Source organism: Solanum lycopersicum, chromosome 5 (assembly GCF_036512215.1).
Source record: "Solanum lycopersicum chromosome 5, SLM_r2.1".
Classification (NCBI taxonomy): Eukaryota; Viridiplantae; Streptophyta; class Magnoliopsida; order Solanales; family Solanaceae; genus Solanum; species Solanum lycopersicum.
The window spans coordinates 62,196,721-62,219,364 of record NC_090804.1 but is presented as its reverse complement, the minus strand read 5'-3'; the positions used below and the strand labels follow the sequence as shown (position 1 = coordinate 62,219,364).

At 33.3% G+C, this 22,644-nt stretch overlaps 4 protein-coding genes across 19 annotated transcripts; 3 read left to right on the top strand and 1 right to left on the bottom strand.

Annotated features, from left to right (window-relative positions):
* Positions 1–1,315: 1,315 nt before the first annotated feature.
* PRK1 (receptor-like protein kinase) lies at positions 1,316–4,698 on the top strand. The gene is given in 3 exon segments (NM_001246954.2): positions 1,316–2,115; positions 2,607–3,275; positions 3,801–4,698. Coding segments are annotated over 3 exon segments (2,010 nt in total). The 5' UTR covers positions 1,316–1,421; the 3' UTR covers positions 4,448–4,698.
* A 2,544-nt stretch (positions 4,699–7,242) lies between these two features.
* LOC101262314 (uncharacterized) lies at positions 7,243–8,937 on the top strand. The gene has a single exon (XM_004240072.5). The coding sequence runs from the start codon at positions 7,243–7,245 to the stop codon at positions 8,755–8,757; it is 1,515 nt and encodes a 504-aa protein (XP_004240120.4). The 3' UTR covers positions 8,758–8,937.
* LOC101250803 (pentatricopeptide repeat-containing protein At3g42630) lies at positions 7,272–21,237 on the bottom strand. 16 transcript variants are annotated; one of them, XM_069298113.1, is made up of 10 exons: positions 21,051–21,237; positions 18,890–20,088; positions 18,583–18,675; positions 14,823–15,475; positions 14,251–14,715; positions 13,475–13,975; positions 12,671–12,989; positions 12,160–12,350; positions 11,777–11,996; positions 7,272–7,675 (listed from the first exon to the last, which is right to left on the bottom strand). In XM_069298113.1, exons 1-2 carry the CDS (start codon positions 21,132–21,134, stop codon positions 18,952–18,954), a joined length of 1,221 nt encoding a protein of 406 aa, XP_069154214.1. In that variant the 5' UTR covers positions 21,135–21,237; the 3' UTR covers positions 7,272–7,675; positions 11,777–11,996; positions 12,160–12,350; positions 12,671–12,989; positions 13,475–13,975; positions 14,251–14,715; positions 14,823–15,475; positions 18,583–18,675; positions 18,890–18,951. The 16 variants fall into 16 exon arrangements, with proteins under 16 accessions (XP_069154214.1, XP_069154215.1, XP_069154216.1 ...); XM_069298114.1 differs by having other exon boundaries at positions 13,475–13,914; XM_069298115.1 differs by having other exon boundaries at positions 12,671–13,206; positions 13,475–13,534.
* On the top strand, positions 10,601–15,581 carry LOC101262013 (U-box domain-containing protein 35-like). The gene is made up of 10 exons (XM_019213800.3): positions 10,601–11,092; positions 11,708–11,805; positions 11,900–12,024; positions 12,116–12,336; positions 12,430–12,496; positions 12,625–12,958; positions 13,291–13,392; positions 13,518–13,946; positions 14,331–15,086; positions 15,252–15,581. The coding sequence occupies exons 1-10, from the start codon at positions 10,918–10,920 to the stop codon at positions 15,327–15,329; spliced, it is 2,385 nt and encodes a 794-aa protein (XP_019069345.2). The 5' UTR covers positions 10,601–10,917; the 3' UTR covers positions 15,330–15,581.
* Positions 21,238–22,644: the final 1,407 nt, after the last annotated feature.

The window sequence follows — 22,644 nt, the reverse complement described above, 5'->3', positions numbered from 1 at the left end:
ATAAAAATGATTCCTAAATGTCTAAAATATGTGTAAAAATGGCGAGACTTCACGTATTGCTACTCCAACTCTTTATGGAGGGTTCTATAATATTTTTGCAAAAATATCGACAGAAAGCAATATCACTTAAATACTCATGGGCTAACACAGACTAAAAACTTAGAAAGTTATCTATTTTTTGTTAGCCATTTTTGGTATTTACTTGAGGTCCTATACTTTTTTTTAGCAGTCTTTTAACCAAGTAGAGATTTTCAATTTCGTGAACATATAGAGAACTTCTTTCTATGTACTTTTGTGTTTTCGTTTGAGTAATATTGACTTGAGATACATTTAATTGCACAAGCATGATATCTAAGGTCATATAGTTGATGAAACTTGTTTAGGACTAAATAAAGTGTGAATCTTAACTTACATCCTGAAAAAAGAAAGTAATATGAGAGGAGATCATGTGAAGAATATTAATATGTCTGATATAATTGTTAAAGTCATAAAGTTAAGAAGGTGGTGTGTATATAGCCCTTAGAAGACTTTGTACTCGTAACACATGAATACTAAGAAAATAGGTGTACATTCTTGAGTTTATCCAACATTTCATTCAGGCGTAGTGTTCGTAAAGATATTCTTAACTTTTTTTTTTTGAAATAAACTAAAAAGAAAATGTATTCACACACCATGAAGGTTATAGTGTAGATAGTTTTTGAATATATAAATTTAAACTGGAAGAATTTATACTCGAATTCATAGTGAAAATTCAATATTATATCCTTTCACCCCAAACTCATTCGCATAAATTGTGATAAAAGAAATATCACGATTTCGTTCTATCTATTCAAAGCAAAATATTCGAAAATATTAATAAGGAAAAATATAAATTACACTAGTTTTTGTGTTTCTTTACTTTCTTTTTTAGTACCAAAAAAATGATGTTACTATTTACATTCTAATAATTTTTTAAAATTATATATTTAACATAAGATCACAAAATTCGAATAACATTTAACATATTACATATATTTAATGAAATTCAGGCATACATATCCTTAATCACTAGTTAAAATATTTAGAGGCGATAAATATATATTTATTTGAATTATAATTGAATTCAATGGCAAAGCATATTTTTCTCAAGTAACACCAAAGACCATAGATGACATTGTCAACTTTGAACTCCCTACTTTCCATTTGTCCATTCCTCCAAGCTTACTCTTACCACCTCTCAAAACTCTAAGCTTCTCCCTCACCTCCCTTCCATCTTTCTTCTCTTTGTGCTTCCCCATGCATGCCCACACAATCCCATTTCCCTAGAGATGTTGAATTTTTTTTTGCATGCACTCTAAATCATAGTATTTTCTCATTTGTAATTGCCTTTTGTAAAGGGCGCGCACCCACAAGTGTGCGCACCCCTACAACTAGTCTATGCAATGTCGGTGGCTTATCGTTATAGCAACCACAATCGTCATCACCACCATCATCATCTCTTAATCCTCTTCGTGTTATTATTACAAGTCATTGTCCCGATCAAATCAGATAATAACGAGGCAGAAATTCTCCTTCGATTCAGCAAGTCCTTACAGAAAAATGACGCAACTGCTAATTGGAATACGAAAGTATCACCTTGCGATAAAAAGACAGATAGACCCAATTGGGATAATGTTATTTGCGAAAACGGATTCGTTTTCGGGTTGCAATTGGAGAATAAAGGCTTAAGTGGGACAATAGATGTGGATGCTCTTAAAGATTTGCCTAATTTCAGGACCATAAGTGTTATGAACAATAATTTTGAAGGACCTATACCGAATTTAAGTAAACTTGCGGGGCTAAAAACGGCTTATTTCACAAATAACAAGTTTTCTGGCCAAATTGACAATAGTTTTTTTGAAGGGATGCATTGGTTAAAAAAACTTCATCTTGGTAACAATCAAATTAGTGGTAAAATCCCATCTGTTTTTGGTCAATTGCCTAAGCTTACAGAATTAAGACTTGAAAACAACAAATTTGAAGGCCAAATACCTGATTTTAATCAAGAGAGACTTATAGATATGAATTTTGCTAACAACTCTCTTCAGGGCCCAATTCCTCATGGTCTTGCTAGTCTCAAACCTTCAGCATTTGAAGGTAATTTTTATTTTTTTCATTGTGTAGGATGAATTTCATTTTTTGAAATTTCTAGCTACGCCGTACACGAATATCTAAAATGTAGTCATAAAGATAATGTCATGTATGCCTAACTAGAAGCTAGCAAGGATTGATCAAGTCCAAATTAGCAGATTTACAATCCATTTCCCAATCAATATGAGACTCATTAACACTTCTTTCACGTCCTATCACCAAAAACAGAGATGAACCTGACTCTGAAATCATATAAAAATATGACATTTTTGGGGTCTAACTAAATCTCAAAAATTAGCTCACGAGGGAAAGATTGTCAAAGTCCATATTAGCAGACGATCAGTACATTCCCCATATGGCCCTTTTAACCCACATTCTTCGTCATATTGACGTTAGAAGAAATGCAATTCATAATAATTTTTATATAGTTTTTAAATATCTAAATTTTAACTTCAAAAAATATTGAGTTAAGCTTTCATTTTTGTGAAATAATTCAGGTAATAATCTTTGTGATGGTCCATTTTCGAAATGCACGAGTGAACCAAAAGTAGCTCTGTGGACAATTATATTGGTGGTTATCGCAGTTGCAGCAGCAGTAGCAGCAATTGTTGTTGTTATCATCATTCTTCGTCGGGGCAAGCAGACACCCGAAACTGAAACAAGACCAATACCTACACCCTCTGGAGCTGCTGCAGGGGGCGCTACTAACCAAACAGGGGCGCCCTCAGCAGCAGATCTAAATAAAATGGAACAGGGCAGCAATCAAGCAATTGCTGCTCGTGACCAGTCTCCAGAGGGGACCGCTGTACTCAATACGAATAAGAGGCCTGAAGTACAAGCAGTACAACAAAAACTTTTATTCTTAAAAGACGATATTGAAAAATTTGATTTGCCAGATCTATTAAAGGCTTCAGCTGAAATATTGGGTAGCGGTGTGTTTGGTTCGACTTATAAAGCTGCACTAAGCAGGGGACGCGTTATGGTTGTCAAAAGGTTTAGGCAAATGAATAATGTAGGCAAGGAAGATTTTCATGAGCATATGAGAAGGATAGGTAGGTTGAGTCATAAGAACTTGCTTCCTGTTGTAGCTTATTACTATAGGAAAGAGGAAAAGCTTTTGGTCTCAGAGTATGTCAACAATGTCAGCCTTGCGGTTCATCTTCATGGTATGTACTTCATACTTTTAACTTTCCGACGCTAAAATTAGATCATAAAATCATGATTTGCGCTATCACCTTAGTTTATTAACTCGCTCTATACCCGAAATTTCAGAGACACACTTATATTATACTAAGGTCACTTTTTTCGGTCTACGTGACACTAGCTTGAAAAAATGTCAAAACGCGCTGAGCCCAGAAAATAGTGTCACGTAGGCCAAAAACGGGTAGAAAATTCTTTTTATAAAATAAGTTATGGAGAGTAATAAGACCTTAGTATAATATAAGTGTGTCTCTGAGATTTCGAGCATAGCTTGGAGGTACTTATGCATTTTCTCTTTATTTTATTCAATTCATTTTAAAACAGAGTTGATATGCAACTCGAATCCTTTGAATAGGGCTCATTTGTTGTTCTCTCTACCTACTCTCTACTAGAGTGATGATCTGGCGTTGTGATCATCTTATCTGGATATTAAGTTTTTACTATGATGAACTCTGTGATCGTCTCATTAAATATAATGTTTTTTTTTCTAGGTAATAAATCACGGGGCCAACCAAGTCTTGATTGGCCAACGCGATTGAAAATAGTAAAGGGAGTAGCCAAAGGACTATTGTACCTCTACAACGAGCTACCAAGCTTGACAGCACCCCACGGTCACCTCAAGTCCTCGAACGTGCTTCTGAATGAATCCTACGAGCCCCTCCTCACGGACTATGCATTACTACCTGTGGTAAACCTAGAACACGCGCAAGAACACATGATTGCTTACAAATCTCCTGAATTCAAACATAATGGTCGTATCACACGTAAAAATGATGTGTGGACGCTTGGAATATTGATCCTCGAGATGTTAACAGGCAAATTCCCGTCTAATTTCTTGCAACAAGGCAAGGGGAGTGACACGGATTTGGCTACGTGGGTAAGGTCCGTGGTAAATGAGGACATGACGGAGGTAGATGTATTCGAGAAGGAGATGAGGGGTACAACGAATTCGGAGGGAGAAATGATGAAGTTATTGAAGATAGCTTTGGGTTGTTGTGATCTTGATATGGAAAAGAGGTTTGACATAAAGGAAGCAATGGAAAGGATTGAAGAAGTAAAAGAGAGAGATGGGGATGATGATTTTTACTCTACAAGAGGATTATCCGATGATTATACTCAGGTTTCAATGAACATTTAGAGAGTGTTGGTTATACATATTCATAGTTCGTGTCTAACACTTTTTTATTTGTTCAAATATCATCATGGTAAATATGGGATGGGACTTTTATTTTGATTGATGCATGGTTGGGGGTCGTATATATTGCTCAATGAAACCACAAAATAAATAAATGTGCAAAAAAAAATAAAAAGATAGAAAAAATGAAAGTTAAGTGTTTTTTTGTTTTGATTCAATTGAAGCAAGGGAACATGTAAATTGTCCTTGATGAATCTAGTTTAGCTAGTTGCCTTCACTTTTTTTTTACTTTTTTTTTTTGGAAACTTTATCTAGTTTATTATATTTGGGGATTGTAAAAATTAATCCAAAAGCATGCAAAAACAACGAATTATGGATCTTTCAATTGTAGCTAAAATTGTTGGACTCAACATCAAAAGTCAAAATCGATTTCTTCACTCTTGAAAATATAATTCTATTAATCACGATATAAATAACCTCCGCATTCAATATCTTAAACAATATATATATAAATAATTGAGACTAACCTAGACATGTTAAATTATTAAATTTCGAAAAGTGTCAAGAAACAAGAATAATAAACAAAATATTTGAACTAATTTAAAGGTTCGCAACGAATTACGAGATAAATGCCCATTAAATCTAAGGCGAATTCCTTCTTTTGCTCCTCAGCCTACGGATACAAAGAAGACAGGCAGCTCCTTATTTGACTTTTTTAATATGCTTTTTGTCTATAATTATTTGTTTTAATTGATATATGTATTAGAAGAATATTTTTAAAAATTATGATAAATAATTTAAGACAAAAAAATAAGAAAAAACATAATGCTTAAAGAGCAATTTATACAAATAGCAAATATAAAATTCTTATTTATATGTTAATTTGCATAATTACACTCTATAGCAAATTTTGTTATGCTATTTCGCTATACATATATAGAAAAGGCAGTGGCTATTTCGATATATATATATATATATATATATATATATATATATATATATATATATATAAAAGAAATAATTGTATAAATTGTTACCAACCTCTCGTTTGTATAAATCGTTGGCATCCTCTCAATTCAATTTTATGTATTTGTATATTTGTTTAAAATTTGAATTGTATACTATTGAATCGAGATAAAATATTTGTATATCAATTATCGTTCTTTCTCTCTCTCTCTCGTTTATACGAAAATTATACATTGTATTTTATATAATTTGTGTTTGTATAAAGTTAGAAAGAGAGAAATGCAAAAGAAAGCTGGAGAGGAAAATATTTGTATTGTATAATAAGCGTATTATAGAACGAAAATATATGTATTTACATGTATATATATAATTTTCTCTTGTTTTATACAAAAAGAAGCGTAATTTATACATTTATATTTATATAAAGCGAGAAAGGCGGGGTGAGAGGCGAAGGGGAAAGTAGCGAGCGAGAAAGAGTGAGTGGCGAGTGAGAGTTTGCTCCAGAGCACTATTAGGTAAAACTATAATTATAACATTTAATTTAAATTAATAATTTTACATTATATACAATTTTCATACTTAAATTTATGGAGTAATGTGAGCAGATTAAATATTAATTATTATGGTCAACTTAAAGCTCCGTGATAGATCTGCAACAGGAACAGACATTATTTTATTTTAATTCAAAAATAAAGAGTTAATTACACTTAACACTTTTGTACTGGAGTATTATCAGTTATTAATAGAATTTTTAAATTTTTAAAATTAAATAATTATAATATCCTCAATATTATGTACTCCATACATTTATAAAAGAATAATCTCCTTTCTTTTTTAGTATGTTTAAAAATGAATGACCTCTTTATTTTGTTGGTAATAACTTTTCACATGACATGTTTAAAGCCACAAGATTAAAGGACTATTTTGTATATTTGATATAACTTTAATTTAGGACCACATGATCAAAAATCTTCTTTATTTTCTTCAACTTCGTGTCAAGTTAAACTAGGTCATTCTTTATAAAACGGAGGGAGTATAAGAAAATAGAAAATTCTATCACTGACACCTATATATGATGTTATATATATATATATATATATATATGTTTTAAGAAAATTATTCTTTTTTTAATTGAAGGCACGAAATTCGTTTATCTGGTAAAAATATTTTATTTTTCGTATTTGTTTTTTGCCTAGATAATTCACTGAAAAAAATTCATGATGTGTGGCTGAATTATAGGAAGTTACCAAACTCTTTTTGTATGGAAACATGATTATTTTTCTTTTCACACTAATTTCATTAAAATATATGTAGAAATAGCTATTTAACATTTTTCACTAGGAAAATAGGAGTAATTTTTTTATTAATGGAAATCTTATATTTACAAATCCCTATGAGATTTATGTGTTACCAAGTATATTTAAACGTAATAATAAATATACCCTTTAATTTAATTTCATTTCACAATTATTATCATTCAACTTTGGGTGTTCAAAGGACGTGTATATCTATATGTTATACACTTTTAAGTGTTTACTTGTGAACACTCAGAGTTGAAGGACATAAATACAAATTGAGGCCAAGTTAAAGGACATATTATGTATTATGTCAAATTATATTTGACAGCTCAATTTTTTTTACTGATTTGCGATGAAAACAATCTTTATTTCTGATAGTGATATAGTGAGTGGAAGTGTTTGACTTGAAAATATAACAAAAGTATCTGAAACCGAGTCATATCACCAAGATAAATTACATTTAATCTCATAAAACGCTTGATATAGTGATGGTACACTTTAATATCTTCTTGCTTCCTACTCCATCTTCTTGTCATGGCAAAACATCAAACCACTTCTTTCAATTTCAGATCTTCTTGTTCTATTCTTGTTTTTTTATCAATCTTCTCATCAATTCCTCTTCTCTATTGGTCTTATTCAATTGGTTATGGCTATTGTCATGATCAAGTAGAAAATAACAAAGAAATGTTATCAATGGAACCAATTAAACTCCTCAAATTTCCAAAAGCTTGGAACCAACTTGTTTTTTCATCAAAACAACGTCGTACTCCTCAGACAAAACTCCTTAAAATTGGTCTCTTTGTCAGGAAATGGCCAGAAAAGAATCAAGCTGGAGGTATGGAACGACACGCCTTAACACTCTATCTTGCCTTAGCTAAACGCGGACATGACCTTCACATCTTCACAACTTCTTCATCCGCGAGTATTCCAAGTACCATGAGTAATCTCCATTTTCACATCTCAAGGCCTATAGGTTCAGGATATCTAAATCAAGTTGTTGCTTGGAAGCAATTTTTAGAAGAAAACGCGACAAAGGCCTTTGATGTTATACATTCAGAAAGTGTAGGTCTCAGACTAACAAAATCAAGTACTTACCTGAATAATGTCGCGGTTAGCTGGCATGGAATTGCTTATGAGACTATACATTCTGATATCATACAAGAACTCGTAAGAAATCCTCTAGATTCATCGTCACAACAAGTGATCAGCGATGGCAAAATGATGAAAGTTGTTGAAGAGGTAAAGTTCTTTCAATACTATGCTCACCATGTTGCCACGAGTGATCACGTTGGAGATGTACTTAAAAGGATCTATATGATCCCAGAAGAGCGCGTTCATATCATCTTAAATGGAGTAGATGAGGAAATATTCAAACCAGATGTTTCAAAAGGCAATGATTTTCTACTGAAATTAGGTCTCAACCAAGATAGATCAAGGTCATCGATAATCCTAGGATTATCAGGTAGATTGGTTAAAGATAAAGGACATCCATTAATGTTTGAAGCATTACAACAGCTCTTCTTAGAGAACTCGACATTTAACGAGACTGTGATCGTCCTAATAGCTGGAAATGGTCCATGGGGTGATCGATACAAAGAGCTAGGACCAAATGTGATGGTTTTAGGACCATTAGAACGTGCTCAATTGGCGGAGTTTTACAATGCAATAGATATATTTGTACACCCAACTTTACGAGCTCAAGGTTTAGATCAAGTACCATTGGAAGCATTTTTAACAGGTAAGCCTGTGATGGCGACAAAACTAGCAAGTTTTACTGGTTCTATTATTGTCAACGAAGATATGGGATACACATTTTCACCTACAGTAAGTGAATTGAAGAGAGTTTTGTATGAAGTTTGGGAAGGGGGAAAGAAAAATTTGGAGAAAAAAGGCGGGTTTGCTAGGGAGAGAGGATTGAAGATGTTTACTGCAACGAAAATGGTTGCAGCGTATGAGAGGCTATTTCTTTGTATCTCAGGTAACAATGAGGAAAAACAACAGAAAAACGAAGATTATTGTGTCTATCAACCTCATCAAGAGATGGATTGATAGGAATATCAAACTTTGAGAGTTAAAAATCAAGAGCTCAGTTAGTACTAGAGGTTCAAGTTCAATTTTCTTGATTCATTGTTTATTCGATATGGATTTTCATCTTATATCGTTCATGCTCCAGAGTCCAGGACATGTACTCATTATATGGTATGGATCGTCCTTACCTCTTGAGCTAAATTCTAGGTTAAGTTAGACCTAAAGTATGTTTTTCTTGATATCTTTCAAAAGTTCAACTCATTTTTATTTAATTTAGCTTAAAATAAAAGGAAACTTAACTTGAATTCCAATTCAAGTTTCTATGGAAAATACTTTCTCCGTTCATTTTCACTTAATTATTATGGAGTTTGCATGCCTTTTAAAATAGTGATAAATATGAATATTTTGTTTTAATAATTGATGTATAGCATGTATGAACATGTTGAGAAAAGATTTGAGAAATAAATAATTATGTTGGGGATAAAATAAAAAAATGATTACGTAAAATTTTCAAATATATTAAAATATGGACAAATTAAATAGAATTGACCTCCTAACCTCTCTTTGGTTTTATCAAATTAGTAAATTTATTACTCTTTTTTTTTTCTTCAGATTACACTCTTTTCAAGTAATGGCACATGTTAACATTGAAAATGGTATTGAAGACCATTGCGCTAAGATGATATATATTTATTTATACAATGTTTGATATTAAAATAAGTAAAATCCTTTTGGCCTGAATTTAGGCGAAACTGATATTTTGCCAATGTTATTTTATTTTTTTAGATATTTTTATCCTTTTAATTTTAATATTTTTAAATTAAAAAATAGAAGGAAAAAAACTCAATTTATTTTGAAGTAAAAAAGATATTATTAACTTTTAAAATCTGTGGCCAAATTCAAGCTAAATTTTTGGCCATTTAGCCTTACCCTTAAAATAATGTTCAAGGGTTTAAAGACCAAAATATGAAAATTGAGTTGAAAAATAATGACCTCTTCGCCCAACAATAGTTGTCACTGTATTATTTTGAAATGTCCAACAATACTTGTCCACTTTACAAATAATTTTACATTTAATTTCTAATTTAACCTTATCATTAATTAAAGTTATTTCTTTATCATATTTTTCAAAACATTATATTATATTAAAAAATCCTTAAAAGCTTTAGTTATTCTCTAATTCTAATATTATAGAGTTGGACTTCAAATAATATGAGCTCATTTTTCAGCCCAAGATATCAGTTTATCCTAGAGACCTAGATTTATGTTATAGGTAAAAAATAACATGTTCTGATCAATCAAATATCGACTTATTATTATTATTACTTCTATCTAGTGATAACTTTCTCTCCAACAATTTTAAATACGAGTACTCATCATAATCAAAAGCTACAAATTTCAAGATCTAAGTTACACTCAATTAAATTCATATATAATGAATATCAAGTATAACTTATTACACCAATTCCCAAAATCATAATGAAATCAAAAGTATTTAAAATCACGTTAGATGAATTTTGTAAATGGACATACTTATATTTTCATATTGTTAGTAGTATACTATAACATGTAATAATTATATATGAATTATAACATATATTTTATTTTATGCTTCATTGAACCGTTTAACTTGGAAAATAACAAGATCACTCTACAAATATTGTTATAAAAATCTATCTATCTATCTATCTATATATATATATATATATATATATATATAATAAAAAAAAACTTTAGAAGTAAACAAAAAAAAAGAATAAAAAACATTTGTTTCCATTCCACGTCTTCTCTAGTCAAATATATATATATATAGTTAATGTTTTAGAACAACCCTAAAAACTTAGAACCCTAAAAGAAAATAAATATTAAGTAAATGAAAAAACAAATTCCTGGACGAGCTTGATAAATGGGCAAAACTCTTAGAGCCTCCAAAATGAATTGACATATATAGATACATATAGTGATAAAACAATTTCAACAACAAATTTTTTTGAAAAACATATTGAGAAGAAAGAAACTAAACAAAGGGGAAAAAAAACATAAAGAATTTGGGACCTTATTTGAGGTCCCTATACATATCGAAAGAAACAATTTAAGAATTGATCTTAAATTGAATATTTTCAATTATTATTGTGGTGTTTTGTGGAATAAATTTGTTGAAAATTATCATCATATATTATAATGAGCCAAAGGAGTTTTACTGGGGATCAAAATAAGGCAACAGTAGTTGCAATAGATAAAGATAAAGGAAGCCAATATGCATTAAAATGGGCTGTTGATACTTTGATTGGAAGAGGCAAAAATGTTACTCTTCTTCATGTTAAAGTTAGACCTTCTGTTTCCCTTCCTAATGCAGGTTCTTTTTTTTCTAAACTTCATATAATCTTTCAATTTTATTTTTTCTAAAAAAAAATCGACGAAAATCGATAGGAGATATTGATGTTTTTTTTTCTGATTCTTTTATGTCATTCTTATTGATGTACATTGCTAATTTTGTGTTTTTGTTCTTTTTGTGTTTAATCTTTTATTGTGTCATTGTCAATTCTCTCTTTTGGTAAATGATTTGGCTGAGATGTTTAGCCTATCATTTTCTCTTTTGGTAAATGGAGGTACATTTTTTTTCCTTTATAGAAAAAGGTGAAAACTTACTTGCACACGGTGTTTATCCCAAACCATATAAAACCATAAATAATGGCATGAAAGTATTTTTATTTGTTGATAAGAGGTATATGTTCTAGCTTCAAAAGATAGACATGATGTTTTTAATCTTAAAGCTATGTACTTCTCAAATTATGAATTTAGAATTTAATATTTGTTAAAAGTAAAGTGATTTCTTTCTATATATATATATATATATATATATATATATATGGTTCATGTAGAAAATATTAAGTTCAGTTGAACCTATTATTCAAAGCCTATATCCATCTCTGGCTTTAAACCTATTATTTGAACAACGTTTCTTTCTCAGATGTGAGTGATGGAACTCCCAGAGTATATAGAAGTGATCCTGATAGTCAAGCAAAGGAATTGTTCTTACCTTTTCGATGCTTCTGCACCCGTAAGAATGTAAGTGCACGTTGCTGCTTAAACGTTCAATCTTCCTCGTGTTCTTGCAGATGTCGTTTCATTTTCTGAATCATCTTATATCTCTTTGTCGTAGATTCAAGTCAATGAAGTTGTAATTGAAGGCATAGACATAGCGACCTCCATAAGTGACTATGTTACAGCCAACGTCATAGAGAATCTAGTGGTGGGCGCTGCATCAAGGAACGGTTTTGTTAGCAGGTACTATTTTCTATTGTTTCCAATAAATTGAAGTATTCACCAACACTGTACTATTTCATATCTAACTACTTATGACATTTTTACTTGAAAGATTCAAGATGACGGATGTCCCAACCGCGGTGTCCAAAATCGTACCTGACTTTTGCACAGTTTTTGTGATTGCCAAAGGCAAAATTCAATCGACAAAGAATGCATCTTCTCCAGTTCCCAGTTCACCAACTCCCTCGCAGCAGAATCATTCCACCTCCTCTCTAGGTGCTAAGCTTGGCTTCGCTGATACACGTTATGCACAAATCAGCAGCGACACAAAAGGTCTGTTTTTCCACCTGCAGCATATTGCGTTAATTTCTGTCATAAAGCATTTGAACACTGTTAGAACTGGTTTAACCTGTCCTATTTCACCAGGAAGTGTGACTGATATTAGGTCACCATACGCATCACGAAGCTCAGCTGACGATTTAGATAGCATCAAGTAAGTAATTCAGAGAATCAGGAAGCAGAAAGTACTTTATGCAATATATAAGAGGAAGTGCAAAATGTACTACTCTAAATGGTTGATTAAGATAAAACGACTCAATTTATATTTATCTCTTTCAACAGGTCCCCATTCACCAGAGGTAAAGCGATAAACAGATCATATGGAGACCTCTCAGTGGCAGAATCTGATTTATCATTTGTGAGCTCTGGTCGTCCAAGCTCTACATTTCCAATCTCTATGGATAGCAGTCACGATTTGGGTCTTCCCCCTCGGCTTTCAAACAGCTCAGACACAGATGCTAAATATTCTGCTCCACGACTTTCAAACAGCTCAGAAACGGAGAGCAGACTAAGCTTTGGATCATCATTCTCAGCAACCAGGTTATCTGAAGCCAATGGCTTCTCATCAAATTCTTTTGATAGTGGCAATGGATCATGGTCTTCACCCAGCAACATGGTATGCATTTCAACATCAACTACAGGAATATCTGCAAAAAATTGTTGAAACACACTAGATACAATATCACAGAAGCAATCTAAGTTTAACCAAATAAATCCAGAAAAAGTATAGGAAGATAAACATGGTACAACAAACTCTAATCATTTGATGGAACCTATCCTCCTCATGATTCCAAGATATGAATTTCATCACTTTCTGTTGTTATGAAGGTGTTGTCACTCAAGCTTTCCTATGTTTCACTAAAGCTGTGACAGAGAAGGTTTCTTTAGCAACTACTATTAGCACCACATACAGAAGATAAATGATAAATATTTTTCTCTAATATATAGGAAGACATAGAAGCAGAGATGAGAAGACTCAAGCAGGAACTCAAGCAGACTATGGACATGTACAGTTCAGCATGCAAGGAGGCACTTTCAGCAAAACATAAGGTATTAATTTGAGGTGGTAAAAATTTCTGTGTTTTAATCAGAGTTATAGTACATTAGTGTATCAGAATATGTTGGAAAGTACCTTCACTTGTGAACTGGAATGTAGCCTAATTTTTTTCATGCAGGCAATGGAGCTTCACCGCTGGAAAGTAGAAGAAGAACAAAAATTAGAAGAGGCACGACTAGCAGAGGAAGCAGCACTGGCTGTTGCAGAGAAAGAAAAAGCAAAGTGCAGGGCAGCCCTTGAAGCAGCAGAAGAAGCACAGAGGATCGCCGAACGAGAGGCACAGAGAAGAATCAGTGCAGAAAGGAAGGCACTCAAAGAATCTGAAGAGAAGAAGAAGGTACTGGATGCCCTTGCACAGAGTGATTGCCGGTATCGTAAGTATACAATAGAGGAGATTGAAACAGCAACAGATAACTTTGCAGCAATTCGTAAAATTGGAGAAGGTGGATACGGGCCGGTATACAAGTGTTACTTGGATCACACGCAGGTTGCAATTAAGGTTCTCCGTCCAGATGCTGCTCAAGGAAGGTCACAATTTCAGCAAGAGGTATGTAACAGAGGAATCCTTCCTTTGGTCTAAAGAAAGTAACGAAGATTTGAACACATTTAGAGAACATATGTCAGTTGTTTATCTTGCAGGAAAACAGAATATTAGTGCTCTGGCGTCATGGACTAAGCATCTTTATAAAAACTTGTGTCCTTCTTGGATCATAATCAGTGTTCAACAAATCAAAATATGTGAAATAGGAGCTATAGAGTCTCTAGATTGTGTGTATTGCGAAATTGACTATGCCACACTACACCCCACACCCCACACACCCTTTAAAAAAAAAGAAGAAAAAAAAACATACCAAGCAAATCCAATTAGTCATAGAGTAGTTCCCGAAAAGGTTATATTCTCTCATGCCCCTTTTCATTTGCTCTGATGCAGGTTGAAGTTCTAAGCTGCATAAGGCATCCAAACATGGTTCTTCTACTTGGAGCCTGCCCTGAATTTGGCTGCCTAGTGTATGAGTACATGGCCAATGGGAGCTTAGATGATCGCCTCTTCCGAAGAGGAAGCACTCAAGTTCTTCCTTGGCAACTGAGATTTCGTATAGCTGCAGAGGTCGGAACTAGCCTCCTTTTCCTTCACCAGACCAAGCCAGAACCTCTAGTGCACAGGGATCTGAAACCTGGCAACATTTTGCTTGACCGCAACTATGTAAGTAAGATCAGCGATGTTGGTTTAGCTAGGCTCGTCCCCCCTTCTATAGCTGACTCCGTGACACAGTACCGAATGACATCAACAGCGGGAACATTTTGTTATATAGATCCTGAATATCAGCAAACTGGGATGTTGGGAACAAAATCTGATATATACTCATTCGGAATAATGCTTCTCCAAATAATTACAGCCAGACCTCCAATGGGTTTGACTCACCATGTTGAGAGGGCAATTGAGAAAGGCACTTTTCCTGATATGCTTGATCCAGCAGTTCCTGACTGGCCTGTGGAAGAGGCTTTAACGTTTGCCAAGTTAGCACTCAAGTGTGCAGAACTCAGGCGTAAAGACCGACCAGATCTTGGCACTGTAATTTTGCCTGAACTTAACAGGTTACGTTTACTTGCTGAAGAAGCAATGCAACCAATGCATTTTGGAAGCAGCCCAAGAAGCCCAACTAGTGAAAGTCGATCTAGCTCTCAAGTAAGTGATATAAGAACATCTTTGTAAAAGCAAATTGAAAACAGTTTCAACTTCAAGAAAATATCATGAGAATGCTGCAGATGGAAGAATGTCAGCAATGTTGATTGGCATACCCACCATGAAGAAGAACCTTCAAACACATAAAAAAGTAATGATCTTTTGCAGGTAATTTCAGGATCAGATAGCAATAAAAGTCGCTCAAGCAACCCCTTTTCATCAAGCACAAAATCAAGTGGTGAATAAGAATATGCATATAACAGAAAAAAGCTGAAGGAGCCAAGATACTGTTGACACCAAAGATACCACAAGCAGCTTCTTTAATGTAGTTCATCTTCTAGGTAGCTGAAGATAGCTGTTTTCATCCAGCTACCAGTTACTTGATATTTATCCTGCAAAAAGAAAATGATGCTTTAACTAAACTATGTTCATAAAAGTTGACAGACTTCTGATAGCATGTTTCCTTTTGCTTTATAAAAAATATTTTTTTCCCTTTAAGATCCTATATACTTAAGGCCATGTGGCATGAGTAACACTATAAAATGCAGGAACACGAATTTCCTGTACTCATTAGCTCTAAACAAGAAAATTTGGAACCAGCAGATTAACAAGTTGGAAGATGGAACATCCAACTCTTTTAGTGAAACCACAGAATTCAAGCACTGTGATTAAAACACTTGGAAAATGTTTTTTTTTTCCTTTCAAAATAAGCTTAAGGAGAAATGCAAATGTCAGAAGGATGTGCAGTCATAGAAGATTAAAAAAAAATGATGACATTTGGCAAAAGGTGAAAGTAGTGCACGTAGAGGATAAAGTGAGAAAAGGTTGTTAGCTTGTCACGTGATATATCGACCTCAGATGCACCGGTCCATATTTGTGAAACTGTTGAAGTGTGTGACCATTCTCATCTAAAAGCTTAAGCTATTAGAGAGAGCACACATTCATTTTCTTAATTATATTCTCAACACGCCCCCTCACTTCTGGGCTTAATTCTTTTTTTCATTGGCCAAGAATGTGGAAATTCTTTTTGATAATGGGTGGCAGTGATTTTTGCTACCATGTTGAAATATTTGATTGACATTCGACTCACCTAGAAACTTAAGTTGTCAGAGAAAAGCATACTTCTATTTTGTTAACTATATTTTCAACCGAAATCATGATGATAGAAGATAGTAAAAGGAGACAATATAGACCTAAAATCACATGGAATGAAGTTGTATTGAAAAATTAAAGTTTTGTTGGCGGAGTTCCACGTCAGTTGTGGAAAGGGTATTTGGTCTCCTATTATTTTATTTTTTAATAAGGTAAAGTATTATTGAAACAGTACCAAGAAGGATACAAGAATCCAAACAAAACCCAACCACACAATCTGCTACTCTTTTCTACCTAACAATTTCAGAAAATCCATGTACTAATCTAGATTAACTAACATATTGTTATTACACCAGAAGTACAGATCCACATTTATTTTTAACTCTAGAAATGTGATCTCTATGTCCTTCAAACAAAGCTTGTTTTTTTCCAGCTATATTATCCAAGAAATGCAGAGAGGGATAGTCTTCCATATCTGTTTCAGCCTACTAGGAACCCTTTGAACATGCCATCTTTCTAATGACTAATAGACCCTTATAACTTTCGACATCACCCATGAAATGCCCAAAACGCTAAGGAAAAGTTCCCAGCCTCATCAAGAGAATCTGCAGTAGAGAAGTAAAAGTTCAACTGTTTACTGTTCTTCTTCACATAAGTAGAATCTGTTACACAAAATAAAGCCCTTCTTCTATAATTTATTTTGAGTAGACATGCACCCTAGGTTGCAATCCATTCCGGACATGCTACCTTAACTTATGTTTCAGTCTTCCAAGGCCACTTTTAACAACTTTTAACAGAGAACTTCTTATCGTTACTGGTTGTCCAAATCAACGAGGCCACTTTACCCTGAACAGACAAAGATCTCTTATATGGTTTCCGACGATCCTCACCTCATGAGCTAGCTTTTGATATTGAGTTAGGACCAAAGTCCAATTTTCTTATCCTGGTATTAGAGTTACGCTTATCACAATTCTCTTGGTTTATCAGATGTTAAGCCCCCCATCTAATATTGTTCATGCTACAGATGTGCAGTTCTAGCACACAGAGTGTTGAGTTCCCACATCGATTGTGGGATTGGTAAGTCTCCTCATAGACTGTGTATGGGTTTTCGAAGAGATTTATAAAGTCCTGGACCACCTATTGCCTTAAGGTTTTGGGTTAGATGCTCATATTCTTCACTTGATATTAGAGTCGAACTCTCGTGAGCCCATTTGCACAACCATTTTCTCTTTTCATGTTCTATTGTTGTGCACTTATCTTTCTCAACTCACCCCATAAAGCTGCTCTGGGTTTCTCTAAGTTCAGCCCATTGAGCCACTAACATTACTGTTGGCCCACTATTCAAATGCATCACGTAATGAACCCGGTCCATTAGTTGGTTGTATCACACAATGAATCCCATCCATTACTTAGTTACTAATCATTCCATTAGTTAGTTACTGATCTGATAGTTAGTTGACTGGTTACTCATTAATTGGTGATGAGCTGGCTTTGTTTGTTAGGATTCATTTACAGGATACTTTGTAGATTGGGGATATAAGAGTTAGCACAATGCTCTCATTTGAATGTAACACACGAAAATAATGACCAATACAACTTCCTTTCTCTCTTCTCTTAGCTTGTGTTCATTAATGGAGTTGTGAGTTTGTGAGCTCATATTTTCTCACCCACTCATTAATCTATTGAGTCTAGTCTCTCTCATCAATCTTCACCTTTTTAGCTATTAATACTCAGGTGTAAGAGCCCGTTTGGATAGGCTTAAAAAAGTAGCTTTTAAGTCAAAAATAAAAAGTCAAACTGAAATGACTTTTCAGTCAAAAATATAAAAAGTAGGGGGAGACCTACTTTTGGTTTCTGACTTATTTTAAGTCATTTTTTACTTTGTCAAACACTTCGTAACTTATTTTAAGTCGTTTTTGACTTATTTTAAGTTATTTTTTATATTTGTAAAACATTTCCATAAGTCAAAAACTAACTTAAAAGTAGGTTTGACAGACTTTTAAGCCAATCCAAACGGGCTCCAAGTCTATCTAACCCTCGCCACATCAAGGCAGATTTTGAATGTGTGCGTGCGTGTGTGTGTGTGTGTGTGTGTGTGTGTAAAGCTTTAAGAAAAAGTGAGTCTTCTGGGAGTTTTTGGAGACGTGAAGTTGTTCCACTCGGAGGAAACTCCAAGTGAAGATCCTCCTGGAGTTCCATTTATCTGCAGAAGTTTGTCTTTTTTCAGGTTACTAATCTTCAGTTTTTTTTTTATTTGTTTTTAGCATCTGTTAACCAATCCACTAAATTGTACCACTCAGCTGAGCTTACTGAATGGATAGGTAGGCAAGAAAGGGACCAAACAATAGCATAAATGGTAATTAAAAGAAAAGAAAAAAAAAGTTTAGAATTGTAAATTGCAACTAACCCACAACTGCAGCTTCCAGTTATATCTTTTCTGATAAAATCAGTGAATGGGTAGCTGCAGTCAGGACAGATAAACCACTTAAACCCAGTGTATCTGAAGAACCGGACAGACAGAAAACAAAATGTCATAATCTTGTTAGGATCAATACTGTTTAAGAAACTGTTTCATCTTTCTCACATATTATGGCATACTACGCAACATGTCTGAGGTGGATATTAGTATACTACTGTCTCACATATCAGATGTTACTTATGCATGCATTCATGGAGTTAAATTTGCTTTCAATAAGCAATGAAAACATGCTTACTTTTTCAAATTACTGTGCACAAAGCAATTGCACAGAACTTCCAGCTTAGAAACTTTTCATCTTCAATAGTTCCAAAAGATTTGATTACGGCGGAAGTATTTCTTGAGATAGGTGGTAATAAGCACCTCATATGTCCAATTTGTTTTCTTACTGAACTCTAAACGTGCCTCCGAGCTTAAGTGGAAATCCCCTTTCCCCATGGCCTCAAATACAAGCGGTTCTGTTGCTACTGTAACACAATCATTTGTATTCAATTTCCTTAAGGCAAAATCCAAATTTCGTCCCAGACCTCTATCCAAGTATGCATCAACAACAGAACCGTAAGTCACAAGATCAGGAACTACCTTCTCATGTTTCATATGTTCAAGGGTTACATGCAGATCCCAAAATAAAGACATCTTTGAAAATGCCAAAGCTCTAATATTGAAAGTATTAAGATCAGGAAAAAATCCACTTTCTACCATTCTCACAAATTCTCTCTGCAAACTTTTCATTTTGAAGTTGGCAGCATAAGAAAGAAGTAACAGGTTCCACAATAGATTCCCGACATTTCTCCTACATAGACCGACATCTCTTACAAACTGACCTAAACTATAAAACTTCTCTTTCTTGAGATAAGCCAAGGATATCGACCTGATTGCTTCTTCCTCTATAAGAATTCTTGACATCTTAAGACGGCCATATGCAACTTCCATTTCACTCAGCGTGCCAAAATTGCTATAGTAAATAACATAGGCATTTCCAGTCGTAGAGTCAACAGGGAACCCCATGGAAACCATCTCTTCCAACATAACTTCCATCAATTCAAGCTGCCCTTTCTTTCCAAAACGAGAGATAGCCTGAGCATAAACATCACGAAGCAGGTTGGAATCTTTCAACTGAATCTGATGCAATATTCTGACAGCAACATCTAGATATCCTTTGCAACCGTAAATATCAATCAGTTCTGCAATTACATGAACATCCGGCAGAAATGAACTATTCATAATTTCATCCCAAGCGGCTAATGCTTTGCAAAATAAACCATTAGTAGCATAGCATAGCATCAATGCTGACAAGGTAGAGCTATCAGGTACAAAACCCTCAGATTTCATTTCAAGGACTAGCCTTTCAGCAGCAACAGGCAATTTTTTCCTACTTAACCCCTGTATCAGTGAAGCACAATCTCTGTAATTAATACGTGGATCAATATTCCCTCCCTGTTTCATGTGCCAAAAGTCTCTGTGATCAGTAATATATACAACTTATAAGGTAAACCATATGACTATATTTATGCAATGATTGATTGGATAGCTGTTTCTAATCGTATTGCTACTTCCAATCCAATATTTGATTTGATTGTTGCTTGAAATTTTATTATATTTTATTGTTAAATCCATCATTATGTAACGACGAAAAGTTTCACGTTTTATGTAACGATCCGTTTGGTGTGGTCGCATTGTCATCTTTCTTGTCTTTCTCATTGTCTTTGCTTACTATTTAATAATCCTTTTTTATCCATTGCCCTACTTTTTCTATAATAACTCTACCTCTTATCCTGCTTTTCCTACTTTTCTTTATAATATTGTGTTCCATCCTTCAAATTGTTAATGTGTGTCATTACGCAATAACCAGTGGCAAATTTTAGAGCCAAAAAATAGGGAACTGGATCCCGCGGTCATTTCGTAAAATTAGATATTTTATATCTGCATTTTCTAAAATTTGTATAATATTATATTCTGGCACCCGTACTACAAGAAGTCTAAATGGTCCACATGGTTAAATGTTGAGCTTTTGATCAATTCCCACTTCATTTTACTTGATGCAACCATGTTCGAAAAATCCAATACAATCTATTCGAACATTGTACTCTTCAAAACAATAAGTACAATAGGTATAATACATAAACATGCACTTTTAACTTATATAAAGTGGAACAAGTAGTCACGTGCCTTCTACGTGGTGTCCTACTTGGCAATTCATGTTTTATGTGTATATATATGTTCAACTTTGTACAAGTTTAAGCTAAAATAGTTTATGTATTAACGCCAATACAATGCAATGATACATAAAAACCATCCAAATAAGCTGATTTGATTCAATTTAGGTTCAAAAATTAGTTGTAAAAAGGAAAAAAGTGAGGGGGGAGTATAGCCAAGATGGATGGAAGTGAAAATTGTACCTTTTGTGCAGAAGATTGATTTTGGTGGGAAATTAACCTCAATTTTGGAGTTACGGCTATGGATAAAGCTAACCCAGCTGCCATTGGTGACTTATCCTGAGAAGCTCAAATGCACAATGTTGCTGCCCCTAAACTTAAAACTGGGCTATCGTCGCTTCCACTTTCAACTTCTTATCTATTTTCTTCCTCCGTCATTTTTTACTTATTTTTTTCAAAAGAAAATTAGATTAATTTTTTAAATTATACTAATTTGATATTTTAAATTAATATTTAAAAACTAATATATGTATCAAAGACAAATTTAGATATGTAAATGTATGTTGGAAAAATATATGGATTAATACTTTTTAATAAGTAATTACTGGTTTTAGCGACTTTTTCTTTAGGTCAAATTCATGGGTGGCTCCCTAATCTTGGCACCAATTTTCACTTAAGTTCCTCAATTAGGCGATTTTCATTTTAGACACCTCATGTAGGGTTCTATTTTGTCATTTTGACATTTTTTTAACAATAAATAAAAAACTAAAGGAGAGTGTAATACGCTTGTTGATGACGTGACAAACAATCAATTAAATAATTATGTGTGTTCTTTTCAATTAAAAATAATTATAAAAATCTATTTAGTAAATAAATTAAAATATTATTCTAAGAAAATCTCTATTTCATTACACTCAAAATCTATTTTGTGTTTTCTCAAAAAAAATATTTTTTTCTTTTACTATTTTTCATATTTATTCATCTTCTTTCTTTTTAGTATTGTTTTTGGAAAGAAAAGAGGGAGAGGAAGAAAGAGAAGAGAATAAATATGAAATATGGGTGTTGGTATCCATTTTTTTGGCAAAATATGAAGGAATGTGATGATAGATTTAGATAAGTAATACGATGAAGAAGAAGAAAATGACTTAAAAATGAACTTGAATAAAAAATTTGACCTCCATTGAAGGAATTTAAACTTGAACAAAGGATAGGGGGTGGTGGCTTGAAAAATGGAGAAGAAGAAGAGAAAATAAAATTAAAAATGGTTAAATTAAGTCTTTCACGCGATATTGTTGAGTATATCTCACTCACTTTGACATGTTAGCAAAAAGTGTCAAAATGATACAACAGAACCCTACATGAGGTATCTAAAATGAACATCGCCTAATTGAGGTGTTTAAGTGAAAATTGGTGCCAAATTTAGGGGGTCACCGATAGATTTGGCCTTTTATTTATCACCATTTATAGTAACACATAACAATACTATGTTAAATCTGCAATATGTATTAAAAGTAATTTATGTATGCAATATATATGTATTATAACTGTTTTTTAAATTATATTATGCTTGTTTGAAAAGAAATTGATATATTGTATTATATGAGTATTAAAATGTGTGATAAATGTATTAACCATCAATAACGCTACTATATGTGAATAACATATTCTTCTTTGTAATATACATTAAAATTGTATAATAAATGAACTAGTAAAAATACCCGCGTTTCGTGCGGGAGTTAAATATTACAAAATTTATAAAATAATACTTAAAGTACATCGGTCATTAAACCTAAAATTCTATATTCTCTTACACACAAGATTATGTAGTAAGAATCAT